Source organism: Tamandua tetradactyla, chromosome 12, assembly GCF_023851605.1.
Source record: "Tamandua tetradactyla isolate mTamTet1 chromosome 12, mTamTet1.pri, whole genome shotgun sequence".
In the NCBI taxonomy this organism is placed as follows: domain Eukaryota; kingdom Metazoa; phylum Chordata; class Mammalia; order Pilosa; family Myrmecophagidae; genus Tamandua; species Tamandua tetradactyla.
In genome coordinates, this window is record NC_135338.1 from 5655843 (window position 1) to 5683676 (window position 27834).

The window sequence follows — 27834 nt, forward strand, 5'->3', positions numbered from 1 at the left end:
TTCACTTCCACATTATGTAATCTGGCTTTTTAGCTTCCTTATAAAATCCATACTTTCAGAGGCAAAATCCCAAAGTTCTCATTTTCTGCAATTATTTTAGCAATCTTCTTACTGATCTCTCTTGTGTCATGTTTCCTTTCAATGCATTTGTAATCCATCATAGTGATTGTCTCAAAACGAAATATGATTCTAAAATTTCCCTTATTGAACTCCTTCAGTGAGTCCCCTTCTGCCTTTCAGGAAAAATACTCTTCTCTAGTTCTGTACCTCCTAACTCACAAGCTATGCTCCTGTTGTGCTAAAAGATGTTAAGTTCCCTCACGCATCTACACACCTGGGCATGTTTCACTCTTTATTTCAGAACACATTTTGCCTATCTGGCAAATTGTGCTTATCACATCTCCTTTCTCATCCTTGTCTCTCATCATACTATAATAGAAATTAAAAGCAAAATTAAAATTGCTTTGTAAGCGATCTTTTCATAAATCCTGATCTTTTTATAAATGCCTTTGAAAAATAACAAATGCTTCAATATAATAACCACCCCTAGATTTATTAGGTAGGATCCAAAAAATGGATTCTACTTCCATCTGACCATCCTTTCCATTTCCATTCCTATTGTGTAGTGTGGCCATTGCTATTTCTTTGAAATGAGCTTTCTAATATATCTTACCTCTAATCCACTCTCCACAGAAGTTTCCTAAAAATACACATCCAATGATGCTACTTCTCTACACAAAAACCTTCACCAATGACTCACTCAGCAAACACTGAGTGAGCATCTATCATGTATGAGATGGTGGGTTAGTTGCTGGAGATTCCATGCAGGAAAAAAACAAGGATGGTTACTGCTCTTGTGGAGCTTACAGTTAGGGTAGAAGGAACATTAAATGAAGAAACAAACATAACCATAACTATGAGCCATAAAAAAAGCAATAAACAACATAAAAAAGAGAGTGCTATTAAAACAATAAGAGACAGATTCACTTTAGATTGGATTGGCGAAGGTCTCTCTGAGTAGGTGACATTTAAACTGAAATCTGAAGGAAAAGAAGGCAGCTAAGTAAAAAGTTGGAGTCAGAGGGAGAAGAAGTATTTTAGGCAGAGATAAAAGTTTGGGGAAGAACCTAAAGCAGGAAAGATCCTGAGAAGTTAGAGGAACACAAAGAAAGCCAGTAGGCCTGTAATGTACTAAGATAGAACTTGGCTCCCCATTCTCAGTGGAATAAAGTTCATATCCTAATCACATTCTGGCCTCAACCTACCTTTTTCACTTCTCTTCCATATGCAACCCACACGTTGGCCCCCCACACTACCTCCATATCATACCTATATCCCACTGTTCATTCTGTTTCCTCTGCCTAAAATGTCCTACTTTTGAAGTCTTTCCAGATCCCACCAGGTACAAGTTCTCTATTTTTTGTGATTCCCAGAACATTTTGTTTCCACTACATTTCTAAGACTGATTTATATTACAATTAGTTGTATATACATTTGCCTTCTCCACAAGATCACGACCAGAGACTGTCTCCTCCCTTGATCTTCCAAGAATAAAACACAGTACTCAATAAATATTTAACTTGTGTTAGTATAAGCGTTCATAATTAGGTTACCACAGTATCATTTTTAAACATCTGCTACGTTATACTAGATTATTAGATTATTAGTATTAAATTAAATTACAAAATAATTATTCTAGCATAATAAACAGCCTGTAATCATAATTTTTTTGGTAGAAAACTAGAATTATAATTGAGGAAGAAGAAAATATTCTTTCAAGATTATTTAGAGAAAACAGACAAAGGTAGTTAGTTCCCCTATTAATTTTAATTACTGAATCATGCCTTGTCATTAAGTTTTCTTGCTAAAGTCAAAAGTAATCAGAATATAAAGGAAAAACAGGCTTACACATTAAAAACAACCAAAGAAATAGAATTACTTGATAAGGTGTTCTAAATATAATTATTCCAATATCAGGCTTTACTGATTGATATATTCATAGAAAATTCGAACCTCTTTTTTCCTGAGTACCATTCAATGAAGAACCAATGTAAAACAAGAGGAAGCATCGCCATAAATCCAAGATACAGCCAATCATAAAGTTCTGGAGACTCTGTGCAAGGCTGACAATATTTCTGTGCATTTGTTCTCTGTCCTCTTGGGCATACCTACAATACATGAAAACGATATTATATATATTATTATATTATACACAACATATGTAATAAAAAATATATATAATTATAGAACATTAACATCCCCCCCAAATCATTCATAAGACATTCCATTTCAGTTTAAACATCTAAGTTTACATGTGCAGCTTTTAAAAAGAAAAAAAACTACATTATATTTACCATATCTGTTTAATGCTCTCAAAAGACTTCTTTTACTAAGTTACTAAAAAAGTTGACTACATTCAATGAAAAACCTACTTAACATTGTAATTACAGAGAAGTATTCTGGAGTTGTAACGTTAGCTTCCTGTCTAAGTCATTGTACTAAAACTCTAATACGAAGTAATTAGAAATTATTATAAAATTATAATACGTTTTTCAAAGAATTCCTTAGAGATTGTGACTTAAGAAATACATAATGTGGGCGGGCCGCGGTGGCTCAGCGGGCAAAGTGCTTGCCTGCTATGCCGGAGGACCTCGGTTCGATTCCCGGCCCCAGCCCATGTAACAAAAAAAACGGAGAAACAGAATACAATAAAACAAGAAAATGTTTAAAAATGTCTTCCTTCCTTCCTTCTCTCTGTCTTTCCTTTAAAAAAAAAAAAAAAAAAAAAAAAAAAAAAAAAAAGAAATACATAATGTATTATAGACAATCATTATAACACAAATAAGCACTTTATTAATGCCTCCATATTTATTTTTTTATAAAATAAGGAGTATCTTTTAAGAAAAAAGATATTCTACGTTTGAAAATATTTCAAGAGCCAATAGATTTTAAATATGAAATAACAAACAAAAGTAAGACTTACCCCACATTCTCCATATATTTCAGTTGAACCGTTTTTAAATAATAGGGTCTTTCCACAATAAAGTCCAAGGCATGCTGGTTGAATATCGACAGCTTTTTAAAAACAAATGCCAGTATAGTAACATCTTTTGTGATTATAAAAAATACAATAGCTGAAGCACTTGGCAAAAATATCTCAACAGTTTCAATTAAAACGCAGTATGTATGAGACAAAAGTCCTGATCCATTTACTTTAAAATTTAAATCTCTTCTTTTACATTGTGACACTGCAGAAGCTTATACAGGAACCTTGAGGTTGGTACTGTTCCTTCTGATTAAGCCCTTACCTAGCAGAGTGGGACCCCCAGAACTCATAGCCACTCCCCTTGATCAGAGGTTCCAGTGACCTGTGAATTTCATTCATCACAAAGTTTAGAAATATACACATATTTTTTAAATTAGAGGGTAACTGCATTTTGTTTTGCCCAGTCAGGACATTAAGCACACTTGCACGCATGTGCATACACAATCAATCATTACTATATTGTCCTAACTTATTATTTTTATCCAGGACCAGTGAAAATTTCATTAAAGATTGTCAATGAACCTCTGACCAGCATTTGGGAACCACTGCCTTACAATTAATCACCTCATCTCAAGACTTGGGGGAGAATTAAAAATCAACTCTTCTTTACAAAAAATACAAACAAAAAAGTCAGGGACCTTCAAACTGTCTTTGACCTCATCAACAGAGAGAAGTTATTGAAGGAGTTTTCATCAATGATATCTGATTGCCTTCATTCATTGATTCATTCATTCGATAAATATTTATTGTGTGCCAGGTTCCACTGGATAGAGCCCACTGAAGATCCACAGAGGAACAAGAGACAGTTCCTGCCCTCAAAGAACCTACAGTCTAGTGTGGAATAAATCCAAAATAACTGTGGTCAAAATGTGAATTAATCTGAACAATAACTATGCATTTTATAACCCTTCTTGAACAATCATTTCCCAAATTCTTCATGAATTAACATTCTGAAGACTACCTGGTCCACAATACCCTTTCTTTTTCAAAAGTCAAGTACACATTTGCTTTCTCTCTCCTTTTCTTACTGAGAAAAATCAGAAACAACGCTAACTAAAATGCCTCAAGATTAATAGTTTCACTTTTATCAAATTTCTGACTTATTTTTTGAAAGCCATCATGGGCTTCTTCACCCTAACACTTCTTTTTCACCAATTGTAATCACAATGCCCTAAACGAATACATGAATCTTATTTTTGTGTTTTTTTGAGGAAGCAGAAGACGCTCAAGACCTGGAAGCTTCTTTCATATGGGTTTTGCATCCAGGAGATGCTTAATAAATTCACTTGAATCTAAACACTCAAGTTTCTCAAACTCCAAGGCCTGAAAACTTGCACGATACGCTGAAAGCCCCAGCTCACACCGACTGAACAGAACCCTAGCTTCAGCGTCCGTTAAATCTCCCTTCTCATTTCCTTTAGTAAACGAGGGCTACAATTTTAAGACTCTCTGTTTGTTTTTCCACCAGTCTTGCCCCTCGGTGAAAGGCTCCGTAATGACTGCTGATGCTGAAGCGGCCCCAGTCATGCAGCAATAGCTTCCGCTGCCTTTGCTGCTTTTCTACAACTCTCAACGCCCGCGCTTTAATTCTGAAGTTCACCCTCATGCACCTCTTTCCTCCGCCCGAAACAAAGGGTCTGGAAGCGGCATTTCGGACCAGACTGCCCAGGCCCGGCCTCTCCCCGGGTGCGCGGCCGGCCAGGGGCCGGGACCACCCACAGCCCGGACCGGTCCCGGGCTCGGGCCGACGGCGCGCGGGCAGCTAGCGGGAAGGGCGCGCCGCAAAGCGGAAGCCGCCCCACCCGGGGCGGGCCAGGGCCCGCAGGGCAGGAAAGAAGCAGGGAGCACGGCCCACCCTCGCGACGCCCTCGGCGACCCCTCACCCATCGGCCGCTGGAAGGCTGCGCCGGACCCCACAGACACTCGGAGACCCGCCGACCCGCGCGCGGCGCCCGGACATCCGGGACTCAGCGGCCCCGGCGGCTCCGCCTCTCGGTAACCTTGGCGACGGCGCTGACGCCCCGCCCCCTCCGCGAGCGTCTGGGTTCCGAGGCCTCTTCCCCGGAGGTGCCACGCGGCCTGCGGTGCTCGCGCGCGGGGGTCGTCGGCCGGGCCGGGGACTTGGAGGGTTTCGCGGCGGAGTCGGGGTGGAGAGTCGCCCGACCCCGACGATGGAGGAGGGTGCGCTGGCCGGGCCGCGGCTGCCCCCTCACGACTCGGGGACGCCGGCGCTGTCGGTGGTGGACATGCACACGGGCGGCGAGCCCCTGCGCATCGTGCTGGCCGGGTGTCCCGAGGTGGCCGGCCCCACGCTGCTAGCCAAGCGTCGCCACATGCGCCAACACCTTGACCACGTGCGGCGGCGGCTCCTGCTGGAGCCCCGGGGGCACCGGGACATGTACGGGGCGGTCCTGGTGCCCAGCGAGCTGCCGGAGGCGCACCTGGGCGTCCTGTTCTTGCACAACCAGGGCTACAGTTCCATGTGCGGCCACGCCGTGCTGGCGCTGGGCCGCTTCGCGCTCGACTTCGGGCTGGTGCCGGCGCCCCCGGCCTGGGTCGGTGAGGTCCGCGTTAACATCCACTGTCCGTGCGGGCTGGTGGCCGCCTTCGTGGAGTGCGAGGGCGGCCGCAGCCGCGGCCCGGTTCGCTTCCACAGCGTGCCGGCCTTTGCGCTGGTAACAGGTAACCCGAGGGCCCCTCCCAGCCCCGGGCGGGGAGGTTCCTAACGTCACTAACAGTCTCGTGTATGGCTTGGAATCCTCGCGGCACCAACTAATGCAGCAGGCAATGTAGAGGTAATTCTAAATCTCTGCAAACCTGTGTCAGATCTTAGCCTTGCGAATTTGTGCAACGCATGCAGCCCGATTACCCCGCAGATCCATCGGCCCGTGGTTTTGGGAGTGTCGGGAGGAATGCAGATTTGTTTCACTTATTCCAGCAGCGCCTCTTTCGCCCCCAGTCAGCAGTCCTAGAGATTTCACAGTTGGGTAAAGCCTGGTATGTACAAAGGTCAAGGAAAGAACAAACAACAGCCCACGCACTAGGGTTCCAGGCTCTGCTCAGAAAACGCTTGCTCAGATGCATTATCATCCCTGACAAGTTACTAAATACGATCTCCTTATCCAATCTATAAAACTGCCTCCCTTCCTTTGGGTAAGAATTAAATGAGTGAATGAACTAGGCAATTTAAAAATCATGAAGATACGAATTCTGCTGCTCTTCGTTAAGAACAAAAACAGGCTTATTGTGTGGGTTCAAATCCTGCTCAACAAAGCTGTGTGACCTTAGCCAAATTACTTCTCTGTGCCTGTGTGTCTTTTTTCATTGTCTCAGGTTTTGTGTGTGTAAGGATTAAATGAGAGTATGCAAAGGATTTAGAATAAAAAGTATATTCCTGCAGACAGGAAGACTGCAGGACATGTGACATTGATACCTTAGAGTTCTCCAGACATGTAGAAGCTTTCAGAGGTTTTGGTGGGGCCCTACTGCAGAGCCTTGTACATTGTGTAAATCTAGGTGTTTCTATAACTATAACCATTGCTAGGAGGGAGGTCCTTCATGGGAATGGCTTGGCAAGTTGGCATCTAGTCTTTTTCATTTGGCTGCTCCCTCCAAGGTGCCGCATTCTATCAGGAAGGATGGTTTACTGATTGTGACTGGGAGTGAGCTAGAAGCAAATTTAGTCAAACCAGGAATAGGGTTATCGCCTCTTTTCTTCAAAGACTTGTAGCCAGGTAAATTATCCTGTTAGAAAGAGCATTTGGTCTTGATCCTCCCAGAGGAATTGGATTTCAGATTAGCCTGATTATGAACGATACAGTAATTTCCCAGGCATTTGTCAGTTGTAGAGCAACTTTTGGCAGTTTTACAGCCACGTGGGCAGTTGAAGAATGGCTCTGGGGAATTCAATGCCACTTTCCCCTTTAGGGGAGAATGCTATCACATCCGGATTGGGAAGGCATTTGAGGGGGGGAAGGAAATTTTTGTTTAGGATTGCATTTTAAAAAACCTTAACAGTTTAGCTTAAGGTTAACCGATTTCCTCCTAGGCAACTGCAGGAGCGGATTGGGAGCATTCCAGTTTTTGTGGGAAGATACAGCTTGCAACAGGAAAACCGGCTTTTTAGGTCAAGGGCAGTCAAATTTGTAAACACTGTAGTTCCTAAGAGCATCGCTGTGGGACAGCATAATAATTAGTGGGCTTTTGTGCTGGTTTGAAACTGTTATTTACCCCAGAAAAGCCTAGTTCTCCTAATCCTAATCCAATATTGTAGGTGGGACCTTTTGATTAGGTTGTTTCCATGGAGATGTGACACACCCAATTGTGGGTGTGACCTTTTGATTACGTGGAAATGTGGGCCCACTCTTTCAAGATGGGTCTTGATTGGTTTACTAGAGTCCTTAAGAGCCGACAAGGGAAACATTTAGGAGAAAGTTTAGATGCAGCTGTTTGTGCAAAAGACCCAGGAGATGCCAGGAACTAAGAGAGCCCACACAGGAACCAGAGCCCAGCAGATGTCACTATGTGCCTTTAAAAGATGAAACCCAGAGCAGCTAAGTCAGGACCCACAGACACCTAAAAAGGAAGCTCAAGGCATCAGAACTGGGAACAAGAGCCAGCAGATGCCAGCCATATGCCTTCCCAGGTGAGAGACATCAGCCTTTCTTTGGAGTCAAGGTATTTTTTCTCTGGATGCCTTAATTTGGACATTTTTAAGGCCTTAGAACTGTAAACTTGTAATTTAGTAAATCCCCTTTATAAAAGCTAATCCATTTCTGTTGTCTTGCATTCTGGCAGCTTTAGCAAACTAAAACAACACTAAAGGTCCCTTTAAATCATTAAGAAAACAAAATCCTAAATTCTCTATTTTACAAAGATGCATAAAAGGCGTATTAGTAGTGTTCAAGATGACTGCATCATTTTGTACCTCTGGGCTTTCCTTCCTCACCTTGGTGACCTTGTGAGGGATCCATGCCTCAGTGTCCACATCTGTAAAATGAGAATACCGACAACTACCCACCACAGAGGATTGCCTTGGGGATTAAATGAGTTCATCTCTACCCGTCCCACCAAAATGCAAACCACTTTGGCTTGTTCACTGTGTTCCAAGTGCCCAGAACGGTAGGTTGTAGCCAGTGGATATTTGTTGAACGAGTAACTGAATAAATGAAAGTAAGAGAAGAATATGCTGATTGGCAAATACAAATGTGGTCCTCTTGAAAGCTCTGTTCCCATTGAGCAATTAAACTCTTGGCTTTAATATTCATGTTTATTGTGTTTCTAACTTGTATCAGATACTCCCCACAGACTATCACATTATTCTTCCCTTTTGGAGAGAAATAGCAATCCCATTTTGCACATGAGAATAGCAGAGCCATACTAAATGGCAGAAACAGGATCTGAACCCAGGCCTGTCAGCTTGCGTCCCATTCTTAAATGTTTTTGTGTTTAAGGAGATGTTTCAGCTTTCTGGAAAAATTATTAATATGTGACACCTCATTCATACATATAGCATATTTTAAATTTTGTCTTTCTTGCCAAACTGAACTTGAGGAAGAGCAAAGACTGTGCTTTATTCCCCTTTTGTATCTCTTACATCTTTCACAGTAATTGGCACATAATAGTGCTCACTAAGTCTTGAGTGGAATAAATTATATTGAAAGTCCAGTGATTTGTTTGCATGGAAGAAAAGGAAAGTCTTAGATTTTGAGTTGAGGTATGGATATAGAGGTGGCCTATTTTAGTGGAAAGGGTTTGGGTTTTGGCATCACCTTGCCCAGGTGTTGATTGCGGTAGCTTTGGGAATAACATGGGGACAATAAACAATACAGAATCTGGTTTTCAGAGCGACGGTAATTAAGGAGCTACAGTATGTCAGATGCCTGGCACACAGGATGCACCATTTGTGAAACAAATGTTTTGACAATTTCCATCACTAAAATATTCAGACTGTTAATGAACAGAAGTAACGAAATCATCCAGAAGTAAAATCGTCTAGTCCAAACCCCTCATTGTAAAGATGAAGGAAACTGGAGCTCGGTGAGGTGTGCGTCCAACTGCCCACCCCTAAAAAAACAGGTCCCAAGAGTCTTGAAAGGGTGGGGCAAGAGAGAGATAGTAGGCTCCGTGATCATGTCTCGGGAACCAGCTCCCCCATCCCACTCCAGCCCTAGGATTGGCAACCAATGCCCAGCTTAGCTGCACACAAGATGAACATAGGCCTTTCACCCATATCCTTTGCTAGACTCCAGCTTCAATCCCATTGTTCTTTCTGAGCATCTTATATTCCAGCATTTCCTCGTTTCCTCATTCTCCTTTAGTTATACCTGATTTTCATGTTGCACCAGTCTCAAGATAAAGACATTTTTGTTTCAGTTATACTGTTGCAAACTTGTTCTGCTTCAACACATTGTATGTATTAATAGAGTTTCTGTGGGTTAATCTGTTACTGATAGAATATTGATGTCTTCGTGTGTCTCAATGTGCAAACTCAGAAACACAAGAAATATTTTGTTTATCATATCTTAAATTCTGAATTTGAAACCCCACTTTGCCCTGTTGGTTAATTTAGCTTTATCATTCCATGCCGTGTCCCCTTTCCTGATATATACATGAGAAAAGGTTTATTAAAAGTGCCAAGACTTTGAAGAGAAGGGCCCTCCGGACCACAGTTTGCAGACTTTACCAGTGAAACATCCTTTGCCCAGTCGACATAGCCCCTGCCTCTCTCCGCCCTCTTCGGTCACATCACATAGCCTTCCTTTGGTGCTGTAGGAAGTCAGCACAGGTTCTCTTTGCACCCCAGATCCGTAAGTCCCCTCTCTTCCCAGTCCATAGGAAATTTCTCTATCAATTAAGGGAAATATTTCTACCTTCAGGGCATTCTTTTGCCAACAAATCTCTTTCTCCTGAGAGCTTAGGTTTCCATAAAACAAAAACAGAAAGAACTGCTTTTGTCCTTGCCTTATCCCACCCCCAGAGACAGTGATCATGAAGCTAGCTTGAGTGGGGGAGGAGGAAAAGAGGAAAATGCAAGAAAGAATAAAGTACTATGGTTTTTTTCTTTTTTTTAGTAGAGAGGTTGTAGGTTTATAGAAAAATCAGGCTAAAAGTACAGAGACCCATATATGCCCTCTATTTTTAACACCTTGCATCAGTGTGATACATTTGTTACAACTGATGAAATAATGTTATTATAGTTGTACTATTAATGTTGTGTGTTGCATGGTTTACATTGGGGTTCACTGTGCTGTACATGATTTTTTTTAAGTTTAATTATAATAACATATATACATAAACATATATACATATATCCATTGGTTGATGGATACTTTGGGTTTCTTCCATCTTTTGCCAAGTGCGAATAATGCTGCTGTGAATATCAGTGTGTAGGTAAAATAGTTTTAATGTCTCAAAATTTCTAGCCCCATTCCTTTGGAAATACAAATTCAGAATTTCAAACAGCTGACCTTCTGGTGAAACTTATGTATCCTGAAGATTTAAAATGCTCAAATAAAAACTGTGATGCAGAATGATGTTGTACAGGGCAGGGTACAATGGCTTTGTTCATAGGATTTGTCTGCAGGGTACGTTAATACTTGAAAATGGATAGATAAATAAATATTTGCATATACTCTATATAGAAAAATTTCTTTTTCCACGTTGTTTTGACATTACAGTGAAAGAAAATCTAATTGTGAATAAGGTATGGCATCTTCCGTATTTTAAACCATCCATAGTAGCATGAGCGGGGACCTACCTTTTCCTTCATAGTTTCCACAGGTTGATGTCCCTCTCCTACCTCTATAATGTTTCCTAGGAAAGACCCTCAGAGTAGTGTGTAAAGTTTGTTTGTATAAATTGGGGAAAACATGGCATTCATATGTTCTATAATGTGTGCAAACATCATATATTAAAAAATAGAGGCACCTTGCTAAAGGGCTATTATCATATTACTTGCTTATTCATTTTTTCTCATATATAACCACAATATAATTACCACACAAAAAATTGTATTAGTATTACCTTATCTAACATGTAATTTATACTAATTTCCTTGCTTATCCCACTAACATTTTATAGCTGGTTGCTTTTTGTGCTATTTGTTGTTTCTGATTCTGGACTGAGTCAGGGGTCCAACACAGCAAATAATTGTCTTATTTCTTAAGTCTGCTTTAATCTAGAACAGTTTTCCAGCCTGTGCATTTGAAAATGGATTTTTGCTTCGTTCTCTTTTATGATGGCAAAAGGATCTTTCCCCTTAGAAATAAACATATTTAAAATGCTATGAACTCTGTTGCTAAAATACTAAAAAACATTTTAAAACATCTTTTTCAGATCTCATGGTAGATGTTCATGGTCATGGAAAGGTGGTGGTGGACATTGCCTATGGTGGTGCATTTTATGCATTTGTCAGTGCTGAAAAGTTTGGACTTAATGTTTGTTCAGCAAAGACAAGGGAGCTTGTGGATGTAGCAAGTGCAGTCACAGAAGCAGTGAAAGCTCAGGTCAGTACAACCTCTGCCTTAACAACAAACATCGTCCTCTGTCACATGGAGGAAATATAAATTGTCATGTCAGTTATGGGTCGAATTGTGTCCCCCCAAAAGATACGTTGAGGTCTTCATCCCCAGCACCTCAGAGTGTGACCGTATTTGGAAATGAGCTTGTTACAGTTAGAATTAGACAAGTCGAAACAAAGTCACGCTGATTAGAACAAATGTACAATATTACCAGGAGTTAATAATAGAGTGGTATGTTGGGAAAAATACATATCACAAACTGTTAGTTAAAAGTATACTTTAATATTCTTTCATCAACAGTGACAAATGTACCACACCAATACTGTGAGTTAATAATAGTGGGGGAGGGGGTCTGGGCGAATTTGGGTTTTCCTTTTAATTTTTATTTCTTTTCTGGGGTAATGAAAATGTTGTAAAATTGATCATGGGGATGTATGCACAACTATGTGATGATACTGTGAGCCAGTGATTGCACACTTTGGATGATATATACGGTATATGAATATATCTCAATAAAATTGTATTTAAAAAAATGAGGTCACACTGGAGTAGGGCCTGGCTTTGTCCAGCATGCCTGGTGGAGGAGCCCCAGGCAGAGGGACAACTGGGGCAGATGTTGAAACCCTGCAAGCTTAGGACCACTGAGGCCCACCAGCCATTGCCAAAAGCCGTGAGAGGGGCCTGGATCAGAGTCTTCCCCGGAGGCATCAGAGGGAGCCCAGCCTTTCTGACCCCTCGATTTCAGACTCCAGCTTCCAGAACCATGAAGCAGTGCATTTCTGCTGTTTTAAGCCACCTAGTTTGTGGTGCTTTTTTGTAGCAGCCCTAGGAAATTAAGACAATGTCTATAAAGAAAATAAAACATCTGTATGTTTAAATTATTCGCACTATGAAGAATAGAGCGGTAGTTAAAATCCTAGGTTCTAAAGCCAGACCAACTTGGAGTCCCAGCTTTGTTTTGCCACTTAAAACCTTTTTAGCTTCGGATAAGTGTACCTCACTTTCCTACCTGTAAAATGGAAATTAAAACATTCCTACTGTGTAGCACTGTTTAAGAATTAAGTCAATACATGTAATTGTATTATTGTCAATGCATTTACAATTATGTGCCAGTGCCTGACACATAATAAATGTTCAATAAATGTTTATTAATTTTAATATATATACAGGTATGTATATATGCATATTTAATAATTTGTAATTATTTAAAGATGCAGTAAATATATAATAGTCCACTAATTTGAAATCTTGTGCTTTGTTTGGTGTGATCATTCTCTTTGCAAAACTTGAAAATATTGAGTGCAAAATATAGCCTACAAGGTAAATTTTATTTTCACAATTAAAAAAAAAGCATTGATGCATAGTTAGGGAATTTCTTCTGTATTGCTAAGAAGTTACTCAAATAATTACTCATTAATTGTAGTTTGGGAGTGGGAAAACTATTCTGATAAAGTGTGTCTAGATAATGAATAAATCTAAAATCTTCTTTCATTTCTAGTGCAAGTCTACTATTTTTCCTTGAAACTGGGATCTAGAAATAAAACATACAGAATTTGATTGTTTTGGAATAACAAAATTTAGTTATTCTAAGGAAAAAAGTAACATGAAAGACACTAATATTGTTATTACTAGTTATTTTCAGGCCTAGTTTCCTTAACACTCTTGAAGCTTTAATTTAGCATAATTTATAACATAACAAAATTAAAATATGTACCATTGCTATTCCAAATTATTTATCCAAACTGTCAATATACTTTTCGTAGGTGAAATTACTTTATAATAGTAATCTCTGACATTCTGAATTTATCCCTCTAGTAAGGGGCGCGTGCAGTGAACAGGGTCATGTTGTAATGGTGCTATAGCTGAGGTGGGGGCGTAGGTGCTGAGAGGTCGAAACACAAAGCCTGAGATTCAGACCTCTCTGGCTTGGTTTTACCAGGACACTTTGGATTTTAATAAGCCAAATCTATTTAATTGCTTTAAATGACAGGTAAGTGGTAGAAGAATGTTCTAATTGTAAGGAAACATGCGGAAGTAAGATGGTAATCTCACTTGTACTTTCAGACATGACAGGAATCCGGGGAAGTTAAGCAGTTGGACCCCCGAGAAGATCAGGAGCATAGCACCTTTGGGCCTCTACGTGCTTTATGACTGTTGTCGCCTGAACAGCTCTGCCAGTGCCTGCTTCTTTCTGTATCTGCCGCTTGCTCTTCCTGGCACCGACTAATTTCATCCTCTACAATAAATCTTCTTTTCACTCAGTTGTTTCTCTTATGCAAAAGCTTCTGCATCTTTATAACTTTTGCTTGCTCATGGTCTCTCACAGTCCTTGCCTCTATTGATGCTATAATTTCAGCTCCAGAGACTCATCGCCTGATTTTTCCACATGTCCCCTTCAGCCTCCTGAGAAGGACAGTATGATTACCTTAGCTCATTCTATTTGAGCATCCATGGCCAGTCTGTGGATTGACCATCTTGGGGTCAGTCCTTCAAAGAGAATGTGTGTGTGCTGGGGTGACAGGTGTGCGTGGTTTATAAAATAGGACTGTTCTTTAGTAAGGCTATATGAGGAGCAGCTTCCCTAGAACAGACTTAAACTATGATAATTATAACTTTCAGTAAAACTATGTTTATTCATCCAGCCAGAGACACAATTTCTAGCAGTTAGTGCCTTGCTCAAAGTGGTGTTCCACAAAGGACAAAGAATAAAAAGTTACACATAAGAGTGCCCCATCTACATTATTTATGAAGATATATTTGAATAAAAGTATGCTTTGCATGTGGTTGATAATATTTTTATTGTTATTTGTAGTTTAAAATTGTTCATCCTGATAGTGAAGACCTTGCCTTTCTGTATGGAACCATACTGACAGATGGAAAAGATGCTTATAGTGACGAGCCAACCACCAACATCTGTGTGTTTGCAGATGCACAGGTACTGAAACTAATTTTTAGCCTCGGAAGCCAGATTTTTTGGAACTAGAATTTTATTCTCATCTATGCCCGGTTTGTTCGCCTTTAGAAAGAAACAAAAGGATAATTCTTACCGTATCTCTCTTATAGTGTTTTTGTCCTGAAGATAATGTAATAGGTACAGTATACTCAAAGTAAGTGGTCTGTTATAGTGGTGAAGGCATGTCTGTTTACTTAGGTTGGATTGTATGGTGTGCAAATAAAATTGTTTAAGAATGAACAGAGAGGGCGGGCCATGGTGGCTCAGCAGGCAGGATTCTCACCTGTCGTGCCAGAGACCCAGGTTCAATTCCTAGTCCTACCCATGCGGAAAAAAACAAAAAAAAGGACAGAGAGAAACAAGTGCAAGAGAAAATGTGGAGAAAGAGATGAGATCGGTAGGGAAACTGAGACGTGCAGCCCCTCGGAAGGCAGTGTGATGGTTCCACAGGAGGCTAGGAGTGGGGCTGCCATATGATCTTGCAACCACGTTGCTTGGTATATACCTGGAGGACCTGAGAGTGGGGCCTCGAATGGACATTTGCACATTGGTGTTTATGGCGGCAGTGTTCATGACTCGCAATGGATGGAGGTGGCCTAAGGGTATAACGACTAAGGAATGGCCTGGGAACTGTAGTGTTTCCATACAAGGGACGACTGAGTGGCTGCAAAAAGGAATGAAGTTGTGAGACATACAACTAGGTAAAAGAACAGTGAGGACAGTAGATTGAATAACTCATGCCTCACTCATACGGATTAATATAATATACAAACTCAGAATTGAAGTTGAGAGCATAAGTTATCAGGTTGAGGCTATTGTAAAGGTTCTTAGATTGTAAACTCTTACAGCAGTCACATGTATTAAAGAGTTGTAACTGATATTTCTAAATTTTGAGATACTGAGCTATTTGTATATAACCTTGTCATTCTTGGAACTTCAGGTATTTATGTGTCACCTGAGACTCAGAGTTAGAGCTCTGAAGGTATGAAAGTCAGCATTACCCCATTCAGCAGCTGTTAAAAACCTGAAACAGTGATCAGACTTCGTCTAGAGATGTGAATAAGGCTGATTTGGATGGGACTAAGATAAATCAGAATACTGGGTAAAGGATGACATGGCACATATTTTCAAACTTCAGCCTCTGTGCAAGACCAAAGGGAAAGATGTTTATTTAGTGCAAAATTTATATTTTGGTAGTGCATTATCTAATTTAACTTGTATTGTCAGTTTACTTGAACACCATAATTCCATGGAATCCTTTTAAACATTTTTTATTGTGAAATGTAACATATACACAGAAAAGTGAATTTCAAAGTTCAGTTTAACAAGTAGTTATAGAGAAAATTTCAAAGTATCATATGGCTTACACTTTTAAAATTTCAGGAATTTCCTTCTAGCTGTACTAATACACTAGAAGCTAAAAAGAAATATCTATATAATGATTCAGTAGTGATAATCATTTGCTAAGTCCTAACTTCTGTATTATAACTCCTCCCTCTCATTTGATCATTCTCTCAATTTTCAGCTTCCCTTCCTTTTAAGTCACTTTTTATTACATGGAATCTTGAATAGGGCATGAGATCTTGTTGGTTTATAAAGGTTAGTTTGATGCCCCGATATATCCCAGAGTAATTTGGGCAGAGAATAAAAAAGTATTTGCAAAGTCCTCTTGGGGGACTTGGGAAAAAGGAGGAAATATTCACCTTCCCCATCTGGGGAATTCCTGATATTCTCACAAGCAGTGGGACAACCAGTTCAATAGGGTAAGCTCTCAGTCTTTGGGCTTGCCCCTAAGAAGCTTATTCTTGCAAAGGAGAAGCTAAGCCTACTTTATATTTTTGCCTAAGTGTCACTCCCAGAGAACCACTTTTGTTGTCAGATGTGGTCTCTCTCTTTAGGCCAACTTGGCAGGTGAACTAGTGAGCTAGATGACAGAGCAGTTTTACTGAGAAACATGACCATTCAGTGTGCTTTATAAGCGGACATCCTGTTTCCCCTGGGGAGGATGAGTCCATGACCCGTGTACATGAACTGTGCAGAGCCTACATGACCAGGAAGTTTGGATTCTACTAATCTATTCTATTACAAATGTAGTTTTACTCTTTATAGCAAAGTCATTTTGAAATAGAATGTATTTAATTCATAGACTCTGCTGTATACTGGGTCTATTATTTGATGCATAATGTATTGAAGAGAGATAAGTCTAATGCTGGGAGAAATTCTTCTTCCCCGTTCCTGATATTTCCTGCTATTTGAAGGGACCCCTGTTAGTATTCCACTCTTGGCCTCTCTCCACACCCTCATTCATTGTGTTCCAGTGAAGGAGGAGGCACTTAAATCAGTGGGGGAGTTTGGAAGGAGAAACGGAGTGTGGGGACTGGCTGTTCCACTCTGCTGCTCCAGGAGATGTGGGGACAAAAAAGTCTGCTTAATTCTGAGTTGCGTATTAGGAAGCTTTATTACTACGTTGTACCCACAACTTAGCCTTCACGAGTAGTAAAGGCAATATTTTGGTCTCTACCTGCCTTATTTTTTCTAGTCAGTTCAGAACTCAGTCAAGGAAGGACAGTGCTTTTTATTGGAGCACCTCTAATTTCAATATATTGGTGGTAATTTCTTTGAAATGGAATTTTATCTCTGTTCACTTTAGTAATACAAAGGTATTTATTTTACTGTGCAATTTGGCAACAGTGCTAATTTTCTATTTCTTTCATATTTTACTCAAAAGGTGTTTTAGTTTCTAGACCACTAAAGCAAATACCATATAATGTGTTGGCTTAAACAGTGGAAACTTATTGGCTCACAGTTTCACTCTTGGAGAAGTCCAAAATCAAGGTGTCCTCGAGGTGATGTTTTCTCCCAGAAGACAGTGGCAGCCTGAAAAGTCCTGCTGCTGTATCCAGAGGCAGTCAAGCCTTTATAGATACACAGCCACAAAAACCTCTGTTTCCTTCTTTTTTTTCCCCCTTTTTCTGTCAGTCCTGCCCCCTTGGCGCCGGGGCAAAAATGAGCAACCTCCGCTTTGATCAGGTTCACCTAAGCTGGGGGCTTATTTTTAGTAGTCAGAATTAGTTAATTAGTTCCACAATTGGTGTTTGATTGTGCCCAGTCTCTGCTGCTGGTCAAGTCCTTTCCTTTTCCCTCTAGAAAGCAGCCTGTGGGGGAGGGGCACTGGCTGCCGCAGCTTTGGGAACTCATGGTTCTGGGGCGGCTCGCAGCCGGTCCAGCTGGTCCAGACTGGGGTACGCTGTGTGTCTGGTCACTGACGTGGCCCCAGGAGCTGTTCTGTACTGTTTCTGGTTATTTAGTAGTTGTTCTGGAGGACGAACTAAAACACTCACGTTGTTAAGCCGCTGTCTTGACCCGGAAGCAACCTGCTATTGGTTTTTATATATATATATAAATATATATACATATATATAATTTGAATTTTTGGAAACCTTAGCTGTGCTGTAAACTTTGGGAACAGCATCCCAGTTACTGTGTTGAGTTGGCATTGTATAGAAATTAACAGCCATATTGGTCTAGAAATGTTTTTTTCCGTTTGTACAAGGGTAACTCACTGTATTAAGTATGTAAGGTCTTAACTACATGGGTTTGATTACACAAACTAATAAAGTATTCTCTACATAATGAAAAAAAACTTTTGCAAAATTGTATCATATAGTACGCGTAGTCTTTTTTTAGATGTGAATACAGATTTTTAAATATCTGCTATTTAGTTATGTATAGGCTGTTATCTTATAGCTTATATAATTAAAGTTCATATCAACCCTTAAGAGAGCATCAAAAAAATTCCAGGAAAATTATAAATTTCATATCATATTTATAACCTAAGATTTTAAATTTTAATACACAAGGAATTCTATAAGATCTTATAAATCAACCATGCCGTTATCATATTTTAAAATTAATATGTATATGTATGTGTTTTGTATATATAAACATTTTCATTTTCATTTGTTTTGAAACAGCTTGACAGAAGTCCTACTGGCTCAGGAGTGACAGCCCGAATTGCCTTACAGTATCACAAAGGGCTTCTAGAGCTGAACCAGAGCAGAGCCTTTAAAAGTGGTGCAACTGGCTCTGTGTTCACAGGGAAGGCGGTGAGGGTGAGTGACCCAGCTTCTTATCTGTACCTTTGTTGTTTGTGCGTCCAAAGAGGCTGGAGTTGGGTGTTAGGTAAGTTTCTTCACTCAGCTCTGAAAGTTTAAAGCAGGCCCGTAAAGACCTCTGTCCAGTGTGGTCTTGAGACTCTTAGGGGCCCCGAAGATCCTTTCCAAAGGTCTACAAGCGTAAACTATTTTCACAATAATATTAAAGCATTATTTACTTTTCATTCTCATTCTCTCACGAGTATACAGTATAGCTTTCACGAACTACATGATGTATGCTATACCAACCAACTAAATGTGCACAAGCAAATACGAGAATGTTTTTTGTTAAATCAGACGTTGACAAAAATGTGAAATAATGCCACTCTTCCCATTTCTTTTTGCTTTGGAAAATATAGTTACTTTTTCACAAAAATTTTATTTATATTAACATATAATAGGTTTTATGTTTTAAAATGAATTACTAAATTAAAAAAAGTTCTCAGTTTTAATTTCTAACACAGTTAATATTGATAGATGCAACCTACATAAACAAAACTCTTTGGAATCCTTCAAATCTTAAGGTATAAAGAGGTCCCAAGACCAGAAGGTTTGAATGCCACTAAATTTGAGTTTAGTTGTGTTGTTCTTTTTTTAATACATAGAAGTATTTCATTATGTTTAATAGGATGTGGAAGTCCTGAAAAGCTGTGGAAAGTAGAATTTTTCCAATGGATCAGTTTTCAAATGTGCTAATGTGCTAATTGAAGAAAACCTGTTAATAAATGAATCTTCTCATAAAGTATCCTTTAACATGGCAAATAATCTATCCTAGTAGAGCTGTTTTTAAAGTTTATTTTTTCCTGAAATTGAATTTTCTTTAAGTTAGAGATTGCTGTATCATATAGTGGCCTTATGATACACCAACTCAGTTATGTTATACCCAATAACTTGGAACACATGGTCTTCAGAGTCTGAGATCAAAGATACAGTAATAAACTACAGCATTTATTGGGTGCTTCGCTATGTGTCACTTTCTAGGCTAAGCAAACACTTCATTTAATCCTCACAAGAATCTTTTGAGATTGTTATGGTTATCATCCTTTTTAAACAGATGATAAAATGGAGAATTAGAGAGGTTAGTTGATTTGCCAGAGGTCAAATATTTAGTAGCAGAACTAGGCTATCAATGTTGGTCTTTCCAAGCTCAGACCTAATGCTGTTAAACACTACATTATACTGCTATTTAGACCAAGCACAAGTTTTCAATGAGACTTTATTATATTATAGTAGCTTTATAAAAAGTTAATATAATTACTGTACCCTAATTTAATATTTGACATATTAGCTTTAGCTTCAGTTATTATACTAAAAAATAGATAATGAAAAGATACTATGTGGTTAGGATTTGAAGTCATTTCTTTTATACTTATTAGTTGTACATGCTGGAACATCTTCACCTCCGCTGCACTCCTTCCTTCTCTCATTAGACTTCTCAGTCTCTTGCCTAGCCCCAGTTTTCTTTTCCTGCCCTTCCATTTAAATGTTCCAAGCATTTCATCCTTATGGTCCTTTTCATCTCACTTACCTGCTAAACTAAAGCCCCCAGGGCAGTTCTGTCCCCTTCTGAGGCTTCAACTCTCAGTCCTTTGCTGATGGTAACTTCAAATCCTCCTACTGCTTTTCCTGTCCTGAAGCGCGTCCTCGACTCCGGCGCGCTTATTTCCAACTCTCTACCATTCTCACCTCTCAATGATCATCCCAGATGTAGCTCCAACTCAACTTGTTAAAAGTTCTCCCCTCTTTCTTAAACATGCTTGTTCCAGTTTGCTAGCTGCTGAAATGCAATACACCAGAAATGGAATGGCTTTTAAAAAGGGGAATTTAATAAGTTGCTAGTTTACAGTTCTAAGGCTGAGAAAATATCCCAATTAAAACAAGTCTATAGAAATGTCCAATCACAGGCATCCAGGGAAAGATACCTTGGTTCAAGAAGGCCGATGAAGTTCAGGGTTTCTCTCTCAAGTGAGAAGGCACATGGCAAACACAGTCACAGTTTCTCTCTCGGCTGGAAGGGTACATGGCGAGCAAGGCATCATCTGCTAGCTTTCTCTCCTGGCTTCCTGTTTCATGAAGCTCCCTGGGAGGCGTTTTCCTTCTTCATCTCCAAACGTCCCTGGCTTGTGGGTTCTTTGCTTCTCATGGCTATGCCATTCTGCTCTGCTCTGTCTGAATCTCTCATTCTCCAAAATGTTTCCTCTTTGATAGGACCTCAGAAACTAATCAAGACCCACCCAAATGGGTGGAGACACGCCTCAACCTAATTCTGCTTAATAACCATTATTGATTAAATCACATCTCCAGGGAAATGATCTGATTACAGTTTCAAACATACTGAATAGGGATTAGAAGAAACAGCTGCCTTTACAAAATGGGATTAGGATTAAAACATGGCTTTTCTAGGGTGCATACATCATTTCAAACCAGCACAATGCTTTTCCTCTCTCATTTCCCATTTTGGTTTATGGCACAATTAACTTCACTTCTAAACTAGAAGCTGTGGTTATGGTTAACTTATTCCTGTTCCTCACCTCCCACATGCATTGGTCACAAGGCTGCCAATACTATCACCTAAGTATGTCTATATTGTATTCTTCCCCATCCTCAGTGAAGATTACCTGAGTAACTGGATTCAGTCAGTGAATTAAGATTATTTTTTAATGGGTTTCTGGGTTTCTAATTCCTTTTTTCCCCAGTTTGTCCCTGACTTTACAGTTACACTTATCTAAAACACAAATCTGATCATGTCACTCCTTAAAGACCTTCCATTGCCTATAAGATTAACCCTTGGGTTTTCTTTAAAATGATAAAAGTCAGCAATACAACTTTTAGGCCAAATACAATACAAGTGCAATATTTTAAAACTATACTTCTTTCATCTTCTTTTTCAGGAAGCAAAATGTGGTGATTATAAAGCAGTAATAGTAGAAGTATCAGGACAAGCCTATTATACGGGCACAGCAAGCTTTATAGTAGAAGACGATGACCCACTTAAAGATGGATTTCTTCTCAAGTGACATCTTTCCTGACTTTTAAAGGCTTTAAAAAAAGCTATTATTATCTACAGTAATTTTTCTCTAAATCATGTGAAAAACAATATCCAAATTATACATGTAAGCTAACTTCCATTCTTGTAAAGTAGTACTCTCTGACTAAAATCACTATACCATGTCCTAGTTTGCTAGCTGCCGGAATGCAATATACCAGAAACGGAAACGAGGAATTTAATAAGTTGCTAGTTTATAGTTCTAAGGCCGAGGAAATGTCCCAATTAAAGCAAGTCTTGTAAAAATCTCCAAATTAAGGCACCAACACGAAGTTACCTTCACTCAAGAAAGACCGATAAAGTTCAAAGTTTCTCTCTCAGCTGCAAGGGCACGTGGCGAAGTCTCTCAGCTTTTTCTCCTGGTGTCTTGTTTTTGAAGCTTTCTGAGAGGCGTTTGCCTTCTTCATCTCCAAAAGTCACTGTCTAATGGACTCAATGTTCCTTGGTTCTGTGGCATTCAGCTGAGGCTTTCTTGTGGCTCTAAAAAGGAACTCTCCAAAATGTTTCCTCTTTTTCAAAGGATTAATGGGTGGAGTCACAACTCCATGGAAGCTATTTGATCAAAAGTTACCACCCACAATTGGGTGGGTCACATTTCCATGAGAATAACCAAAATGCTCCCAGCCAGCAATATTGAATGAGGATTAAAGGACATGGCTTTTCTGTGGTCTACCACAGATCAAATTGGCACACCCTGTATTTACTAATGTATTTTAGTATAAATGTCACTTATGTATAGCACACAAAATGCCAAAAATTCAGACTCTTTTTCTACTAATTAACATATCAGGCAAGATTAAAACCTTAGTTCTTAGTACTTTTAAAATATTACTCTTGGAAATCAATTTTAATCTTTTGTCTTAAAAGGTCTTTGAATATACCTTGAATTGTGGCCCTCACAAGTTCAAGATTTTAGTTTTCCAATTTTTGAGTGATATTATTGCCTTTTGTAACAGTAACAGTAACATGTAAAGGCAGATGGATTTTTATAAGGGACACAACACAGCATACATAGACTGGGAAAAGGGGGAGGGGGAGCCTTCTCTGATAGGTATCATTGCTGCTGCTAGGATGTCTTCTGTATTGCAAGAGTTCCCACACCCACAGGTAACTGCAGTCTCATATACTGATGTGAAAAGACCAACCAGTAATCAGACTTCTGCCATATCATTAAAGCTTTTATAAAAGGCATTGTTTATTGCATTATTGAAATATAAGTACATAGTAGAGATTAATCAATGAGGCATTACAGTGGGATGAGGCTCATACTGTCCTATCTGTATGCTAGGTAGATTTAAAGCATGACAGAGATGTTACTTATTGACATTCTCACTAGTTAATAGTTGTCTGTGAGCCTATTGAAAATTGTATTTGATTGTTTCAGTCATAAATTGTAGCATTAAAATCTTATTTCTTTTTAACGTGATTCTCTCAGAGAATTCAGTAAATTCTGTGAGGTAGTAATACTTTTATTTCTGAACACAAAGAAGCTGAAGCAATTAATCATTTTAGCTGGCTTTCTCACTAGCAAATCTCTATAGATGTAGTTATTAGAACTGTCTTTGAATTACCTGAATGAAGTAAAGACTGAAGTCAATGCTCTTGATTGTCCTACTACACAAAAACAGTTAAGATGTTTTTTGCTCATTCTCCATGAAATGCTATAGTAAAAAAATCACTTACCTCCAAAAAAATGACACTATCATGTTTTTGATATAACCAAGTACTTTTCTACAAGTTAGGGGATTTGTCTTTTTCTAAAAAATAAAAATGGAACTACTATTTGGCAAAATCATACTAATTTGGACAAAAAAACAAGTATTGTGAAAAAGTTACATTTAATAGCATTTTGTAATGTGCTGCTGCACATGTCTGGTACTTTAATGAAGTGTACCATGAAATCGGTATTATCCCATGGCTGCCAAGGGTAGAGAGGAATATTTTATAATATAAAAATAGACAAACTGAACACATTTTCCTCCTAGAATGTGCCCCTCTTCCTACATTCCCTAACTTCACTAATGGCACCACTGTCCACTGAGCTAGGAACTTGGCATTTATCTTTGGCTCCTTTTACACCCTTTCATCCTCTCTCTTGCTGCTCCTGAGGTAGATGTGTGTGATTTGCCTGGCCTTCATTCCTTTCCCCTCCTTTCACAGACACTCTCCCCCAAACTGACCGTCTCCTGCATGTGTCCTTACTGGGACTGCCAGGCAAGACCTGTGCCAATCAGACTCCCACCTCCAGGACGGAATATGAATAAAACGACATAAGGTCTGAAAAATGGTCAAACCAGACTTTCCGTTGGTGCTCAGGAAATCTCCCTCAATTAGTTCTGTTCACTCTACCCCCAGAGTTGACATAACTTTTCTTCTTTGAGCTGGCCCTTATATTATCCTTTTGTAGTCTAAATTCCCTTTATCATTCCAGTGAAATCCTTTCTTAAGTGCGTCCACATCATACTGTGTTGCTTATATCCAAAGAACTCTAACCCCACTACTTCCTCAAAATCTCTTCTTCATGGCAAATGCCTCAGTTCATACTCTTTCATTTCTCACCAGGATTATTACAATGATCTTTTTATTTATTAATTTTATTAGAGAAGTTGTGGGTATACAGACCAATCCCTGCATAAAATACAGGATTCCCATATACCGCTCCACCACCAACACGTTGCATTGGTGCGGAACATTTCTTAAAATTAATGAAAACACTTTTTTATAATTGTACTAACTTTAACATTACATTTATTACACTTGATGGAAGATTATTAAAATAGTACTATTAACTATCACCCATAGTTTACATTGGGGTGTATTTTTTTTTTCATATACCATCCTATTATTAATATCTTGTATTAGTGTCATATATTTGTTCTAATTCATGAAATATATTCTTCCACTAGTACTAGAAACTATAGCCCATTGCCTACCATTGGGTTCACTGTATTATACAGTCCTATGCTTTATCTATTTATTTTTATTCTAGTAAATATATGACCTGAAGTTTCCTCTTTTAACCATATTCACCTATATAATTCAGCTGTTGGTTACACACAATAATATGCTTACATCACCACAATCTATTACCAAACCTTTACCATCAAATTAAAAGGAAATTTTGATAGGCAAAAGTTTTTTATTCTGGGTGATCTCATTTATCTATTTTTTTCCCTTTTATTGCATATGCTTTGGGTTTAATGCATAAGGAAGTGTTGACTAATGCAAGATCATGAAGATGCTTTCCTACATTTTCTTCTAGTAGTTTATAGTCCTGGTTTTTATATGTAGGTGTTTGATCCATTTGGACTTAATTTTTGTATAAGGCATGAGATAGTGTCCTCTTTTATTCTTTTGTATATGGATATCCAGTTTCCCCAGCATCATTTGTTGGAAAGACTATACTTTCTCAATTGAGTGGACATGACAGCCTAGTCAAAAACCAATTGGCCATAAATATAAGGATGTATTTCTGAACTTGCAATTTGATCACATTAGTCAATATGTCTATCTTTGTGCCAAAACCAAGTTGTTTTGGCCATTGTAGCCCTGTAATATGCTTTAAAGGCAGTAAGTGTGAGTGCTCCAACTTCGTTCTTCTTTTTCAAGATATTTCTTGCTATTCAACACCCCTTACCCTTCCAAATAAATTTGAAGATTGGCTTTTCCATTTCTGCAAAGAAGGTTATTGGAATTTTGCTTGAGATTGCAATTCACCTGTAAATAATTTTGAGTAGAATTGACATTTTAATAATTAGCCTTCCAATCCATGAACACAGGGTGCATTTATTAAAGTCTTTGATTTCTTTTAGCAATGTTTTGCAGTTTTCTGTGTACAAGTCCTTTACATACTTGATTAGCTTTACTGCTAGCCATTAGATTCTTTTTTCAATTTCTTTAATTGTGAGAAATAACATCTACAAAAAAGCAATAAATTTCAAAGCACATTACAACAATTAGTTATAGAACACATTCAGAGTTTGATATGAGTTACAATTCCACAATTGTAGGCTTTTACTTCTAGCTGTTCCAAGAAACTGGAGACTGAAATAGCAATATTATGATTCAGCAATCATACTCATTTATTAAATCCTGTCTTCTTTGTTGTAACTCCACCTTCTCCTTTGATCTTTCTCCCGATCTTTAGGAGTATCTGGGCTATGCCCATTCTAACTTTTTCATGTTGGAAAGAGCTGTCAATAATATGGGATAGGGGGACAGAACTAGTTGATGTTCTGGAGAGACTGGCCCTTTGGGGTTTCAGGACTTAGGCGGCCTAGGAACCCAACTGGAGGTTGTAGATTTTGGAAAGTAATCATAGTGCTTGGAACCTTTGTGGACTCTCAGATAAAGCCCTAGGTGTTCTTTAGGGTTGACAAGAAAGGTTTTGGTTAGGATTTGGTAAACCATGGTAAGTAGCAATGTCTAGCTGGAGCTTGCATAAGAGTAGCCTCCAGAGTAGCCTCTCAACACTATTTGAACTCTCTCAGCCACTGGTACCTTATTTGTTACAATTCTTTACCCCCTTTTGGTCAGGAAGGCATTGTCAATCCATGGTGCCATGGCAGGCTCATCCCTGAGAGTCATATCCCATGGTGCCAGGGAGACTTTCACCCCTGGATGTCATGTCCCACCTAGCAGGGAGAGTAATGATTTCACTTGCAGAGTTGGGCCTTAGAGAGGGAGAGGCCACATCTGAGCAACAAAAGAAGTCCTCTGGAACTAATTCTTAGGCATAACTATAGGTAGGCTAGCTTCTCTGCCTCAAGGGGTTGGTCTATTGACTTGAGAGTCCCTAATGATTGAGACAGTATCAGGGCTTTCTCCAGTGGTAAAGTTTAGTAGTTCCATATTTTTCTCTCTTACCTCAGGAGACTTTGCCAATACTTTTTAATGATCTGCTCAACATACTCTGGGATGTATCTGGGCATTACATTAAACTATACAGAATTACAAGCCCTCATTCCTATTCTGGGTTCCCTGTGAATTGTGTAAATGGTCTAGCCACACAGGTTGAGTTAGATTGTATACTACAGAAAATTTAGATTCTGGACAAAATAAACCTCTCTTCCTATTGTCTCATAGAGTAGGTGAAATTCTAAAATATGAACAATGTCTTCCTTACTCCTGTATTCTGATTTACCTTAGTCCCAACCGAACTGGCTTCATTCTTACCTCGAATTGAAGCCTGATCTCCTTTTCAATATCTTTAACCGTCATTGAATGTAGCAATGCTGACCTTCAGAACTGCAGAGCTCCTACTGTGAGTCTTAAGTACCACACAGGTACCCGAAGTTCCAGGGAAATACCAAGTTCTACAAATATAGCACAGCCTCTCAAAATCTAGAAATAATAATTACTGCTCCGGACTAAGTGTGACTGCTACAATCTAAGCCCACATTTCATAATTCTCTAAATGAGGCCATTCAATATCTGCTCTTTTTTTCTGCCTTATTTTGCATCACATAATGTCCCACAGGTTCATTCACAGCATTGCATGCCTCGTGAATTCATTCCTTTCTGTAGCAGCACAATATTCAAGCATATGTATACACCACAATTCACCATTCTGCTCAATCAGTGTATCCTTCAGCCACCTCCATCCTTTGGGCATCATGTATAATATCCAAAGTCAACAGTCCATCAGCGTCTCAATTTTAGACAATTTCCATTGCTCTCAAGAGAAAATAACAAATAAACACACCCTCACCATACAGAAAATCCAAACCTCCCATTAACTCTTGTCCCCCCCCCCCCCCATTATTTATTCCTGATACTGTTGTGGTACTGTTGATGCCTTCTTGGTAAACATAGCCCATTGTATGCAATGGTAGTTTCCCCCCATACCACAATATTATAAACTCTGTTCAAGATTCATACCTTTGAAGTAGTTCACGCAAGAACTTATTTATATTTGTAGTATTAATCAGTGGGATATATGGCTCTATACAACACCTATCAATCATGGTCACCTTCTGTGGTAATTAGGTTCAGATGTCAACTTGGCCAGGTGAAGGCACCTAGTTCTATTGCTGTGGACATGAGCCAATGGTACATGAACCTCATCTGTTGCTGATTACATCTGCAGTCGGCTAGGAGGCATGCTCACTCAG

The 27834-nt window shown here is 39.2% G+C and overlaps 2 protein-coding genes across 7 annotated transcripts in view; one reads left to right on the top strand and one right to left on the bottom strand.

Annotated features, from left to right (window-relative positions):
• JKAMP (JNK1/MAPK8 associated membrane protein) overlaps window positions 1-5053 on the bottom strand; it is a 37480-nt gene extending 32427 nt beyond the window's left edge. Inside the window, exons 1-3 of one of the 2 annotated variants that reach the window (XM_077122484.1) lie at window positions 4930-5053; window positions 2984-3075; window positions 2014-2168 (exon numbers count right to left, since the gene is read on the bottom strand). In XM_077122484.1, the coding sequence (XP_076978599.1) occupies window positions 2014-2168; window positions 2984-3075; window positions 4930-4933 (251 nt within the window). In that variant the 5' untranslated portion in view covers window positions 4934-5053. The remainder of the gene's footprint in view (window positions 1-2013; window positions 2169-2983; window positions 3076-4929) is intronic. The other variant, XM_077122485.1, reaches the window with a different exon arrangement.
• Window positions 4886-27812, top strand: L3HYPDH (trans-L-3-hydroxyproline dehydratase). Of its 5 annotated transcripts, none has more exons than XM_077122480.1 (5): window positions 4886-5041; window positions 11384-11553; window positions 14381-14503; window positions 18496-18633; window positions 21567-27810. In XM_077122480.1, exons 2-5 carry the CDS (start codon window positions 11389-11391, stop codon window positions 21690-21692), a joined length of 552 nt encoding a protein of 183 aa, XP_076978595.1. In that variant the 5' UTR covers window positions 4886-5041; window positions 11384-11388; the 3' UTR covers window positions 21693-27810. The 5 variants fall into 5 exon arrangements, with proteins under 5 accessions (XP_076978595.1, XP_076978593.1, XP_076978594.1 ...); XM_077122478.1 differs by lacking the exon at window positions 4886-5041 and adding an exon at window positions 5073-5728 and having other exon boundaries at window positions 21567-27812; XM_077122479.1 differs by lacking the exon at window positions 4886-5041 and adding an exon at window positions 5080-5227.
• Window positions 27813-27834: the final 22 nt, after the last annotated feature.

What these genes read in the sequence shown, in the direction of transcription:
- L3HYPDH (XM_077122478.1), top strand. Translation starts at nt 5,218, where the DNA reads ATGGAGGAGGGTGCGCTGGCCGGGCCGCGGCTGCCCCCTCACGACTCG. An exon ending in GGCCTTTGCGCTGGTAACAG is followed by an intron (nt 5,729 to 11,383) that starts GTAACCCGAGGG and finishes CATCTTTTTCAG; the next exon opens with ATCTCATGGTAGATGTTCAT. An exon ending in GTGTGTTTGCAGATGCACAG is followed by an intron (nt 14,504 to 18,495) that starts GTACTGAAACTA and finishes GTTTTGAAACAG; the next exon opens with CTTGACAGAAGTCCTACTGG.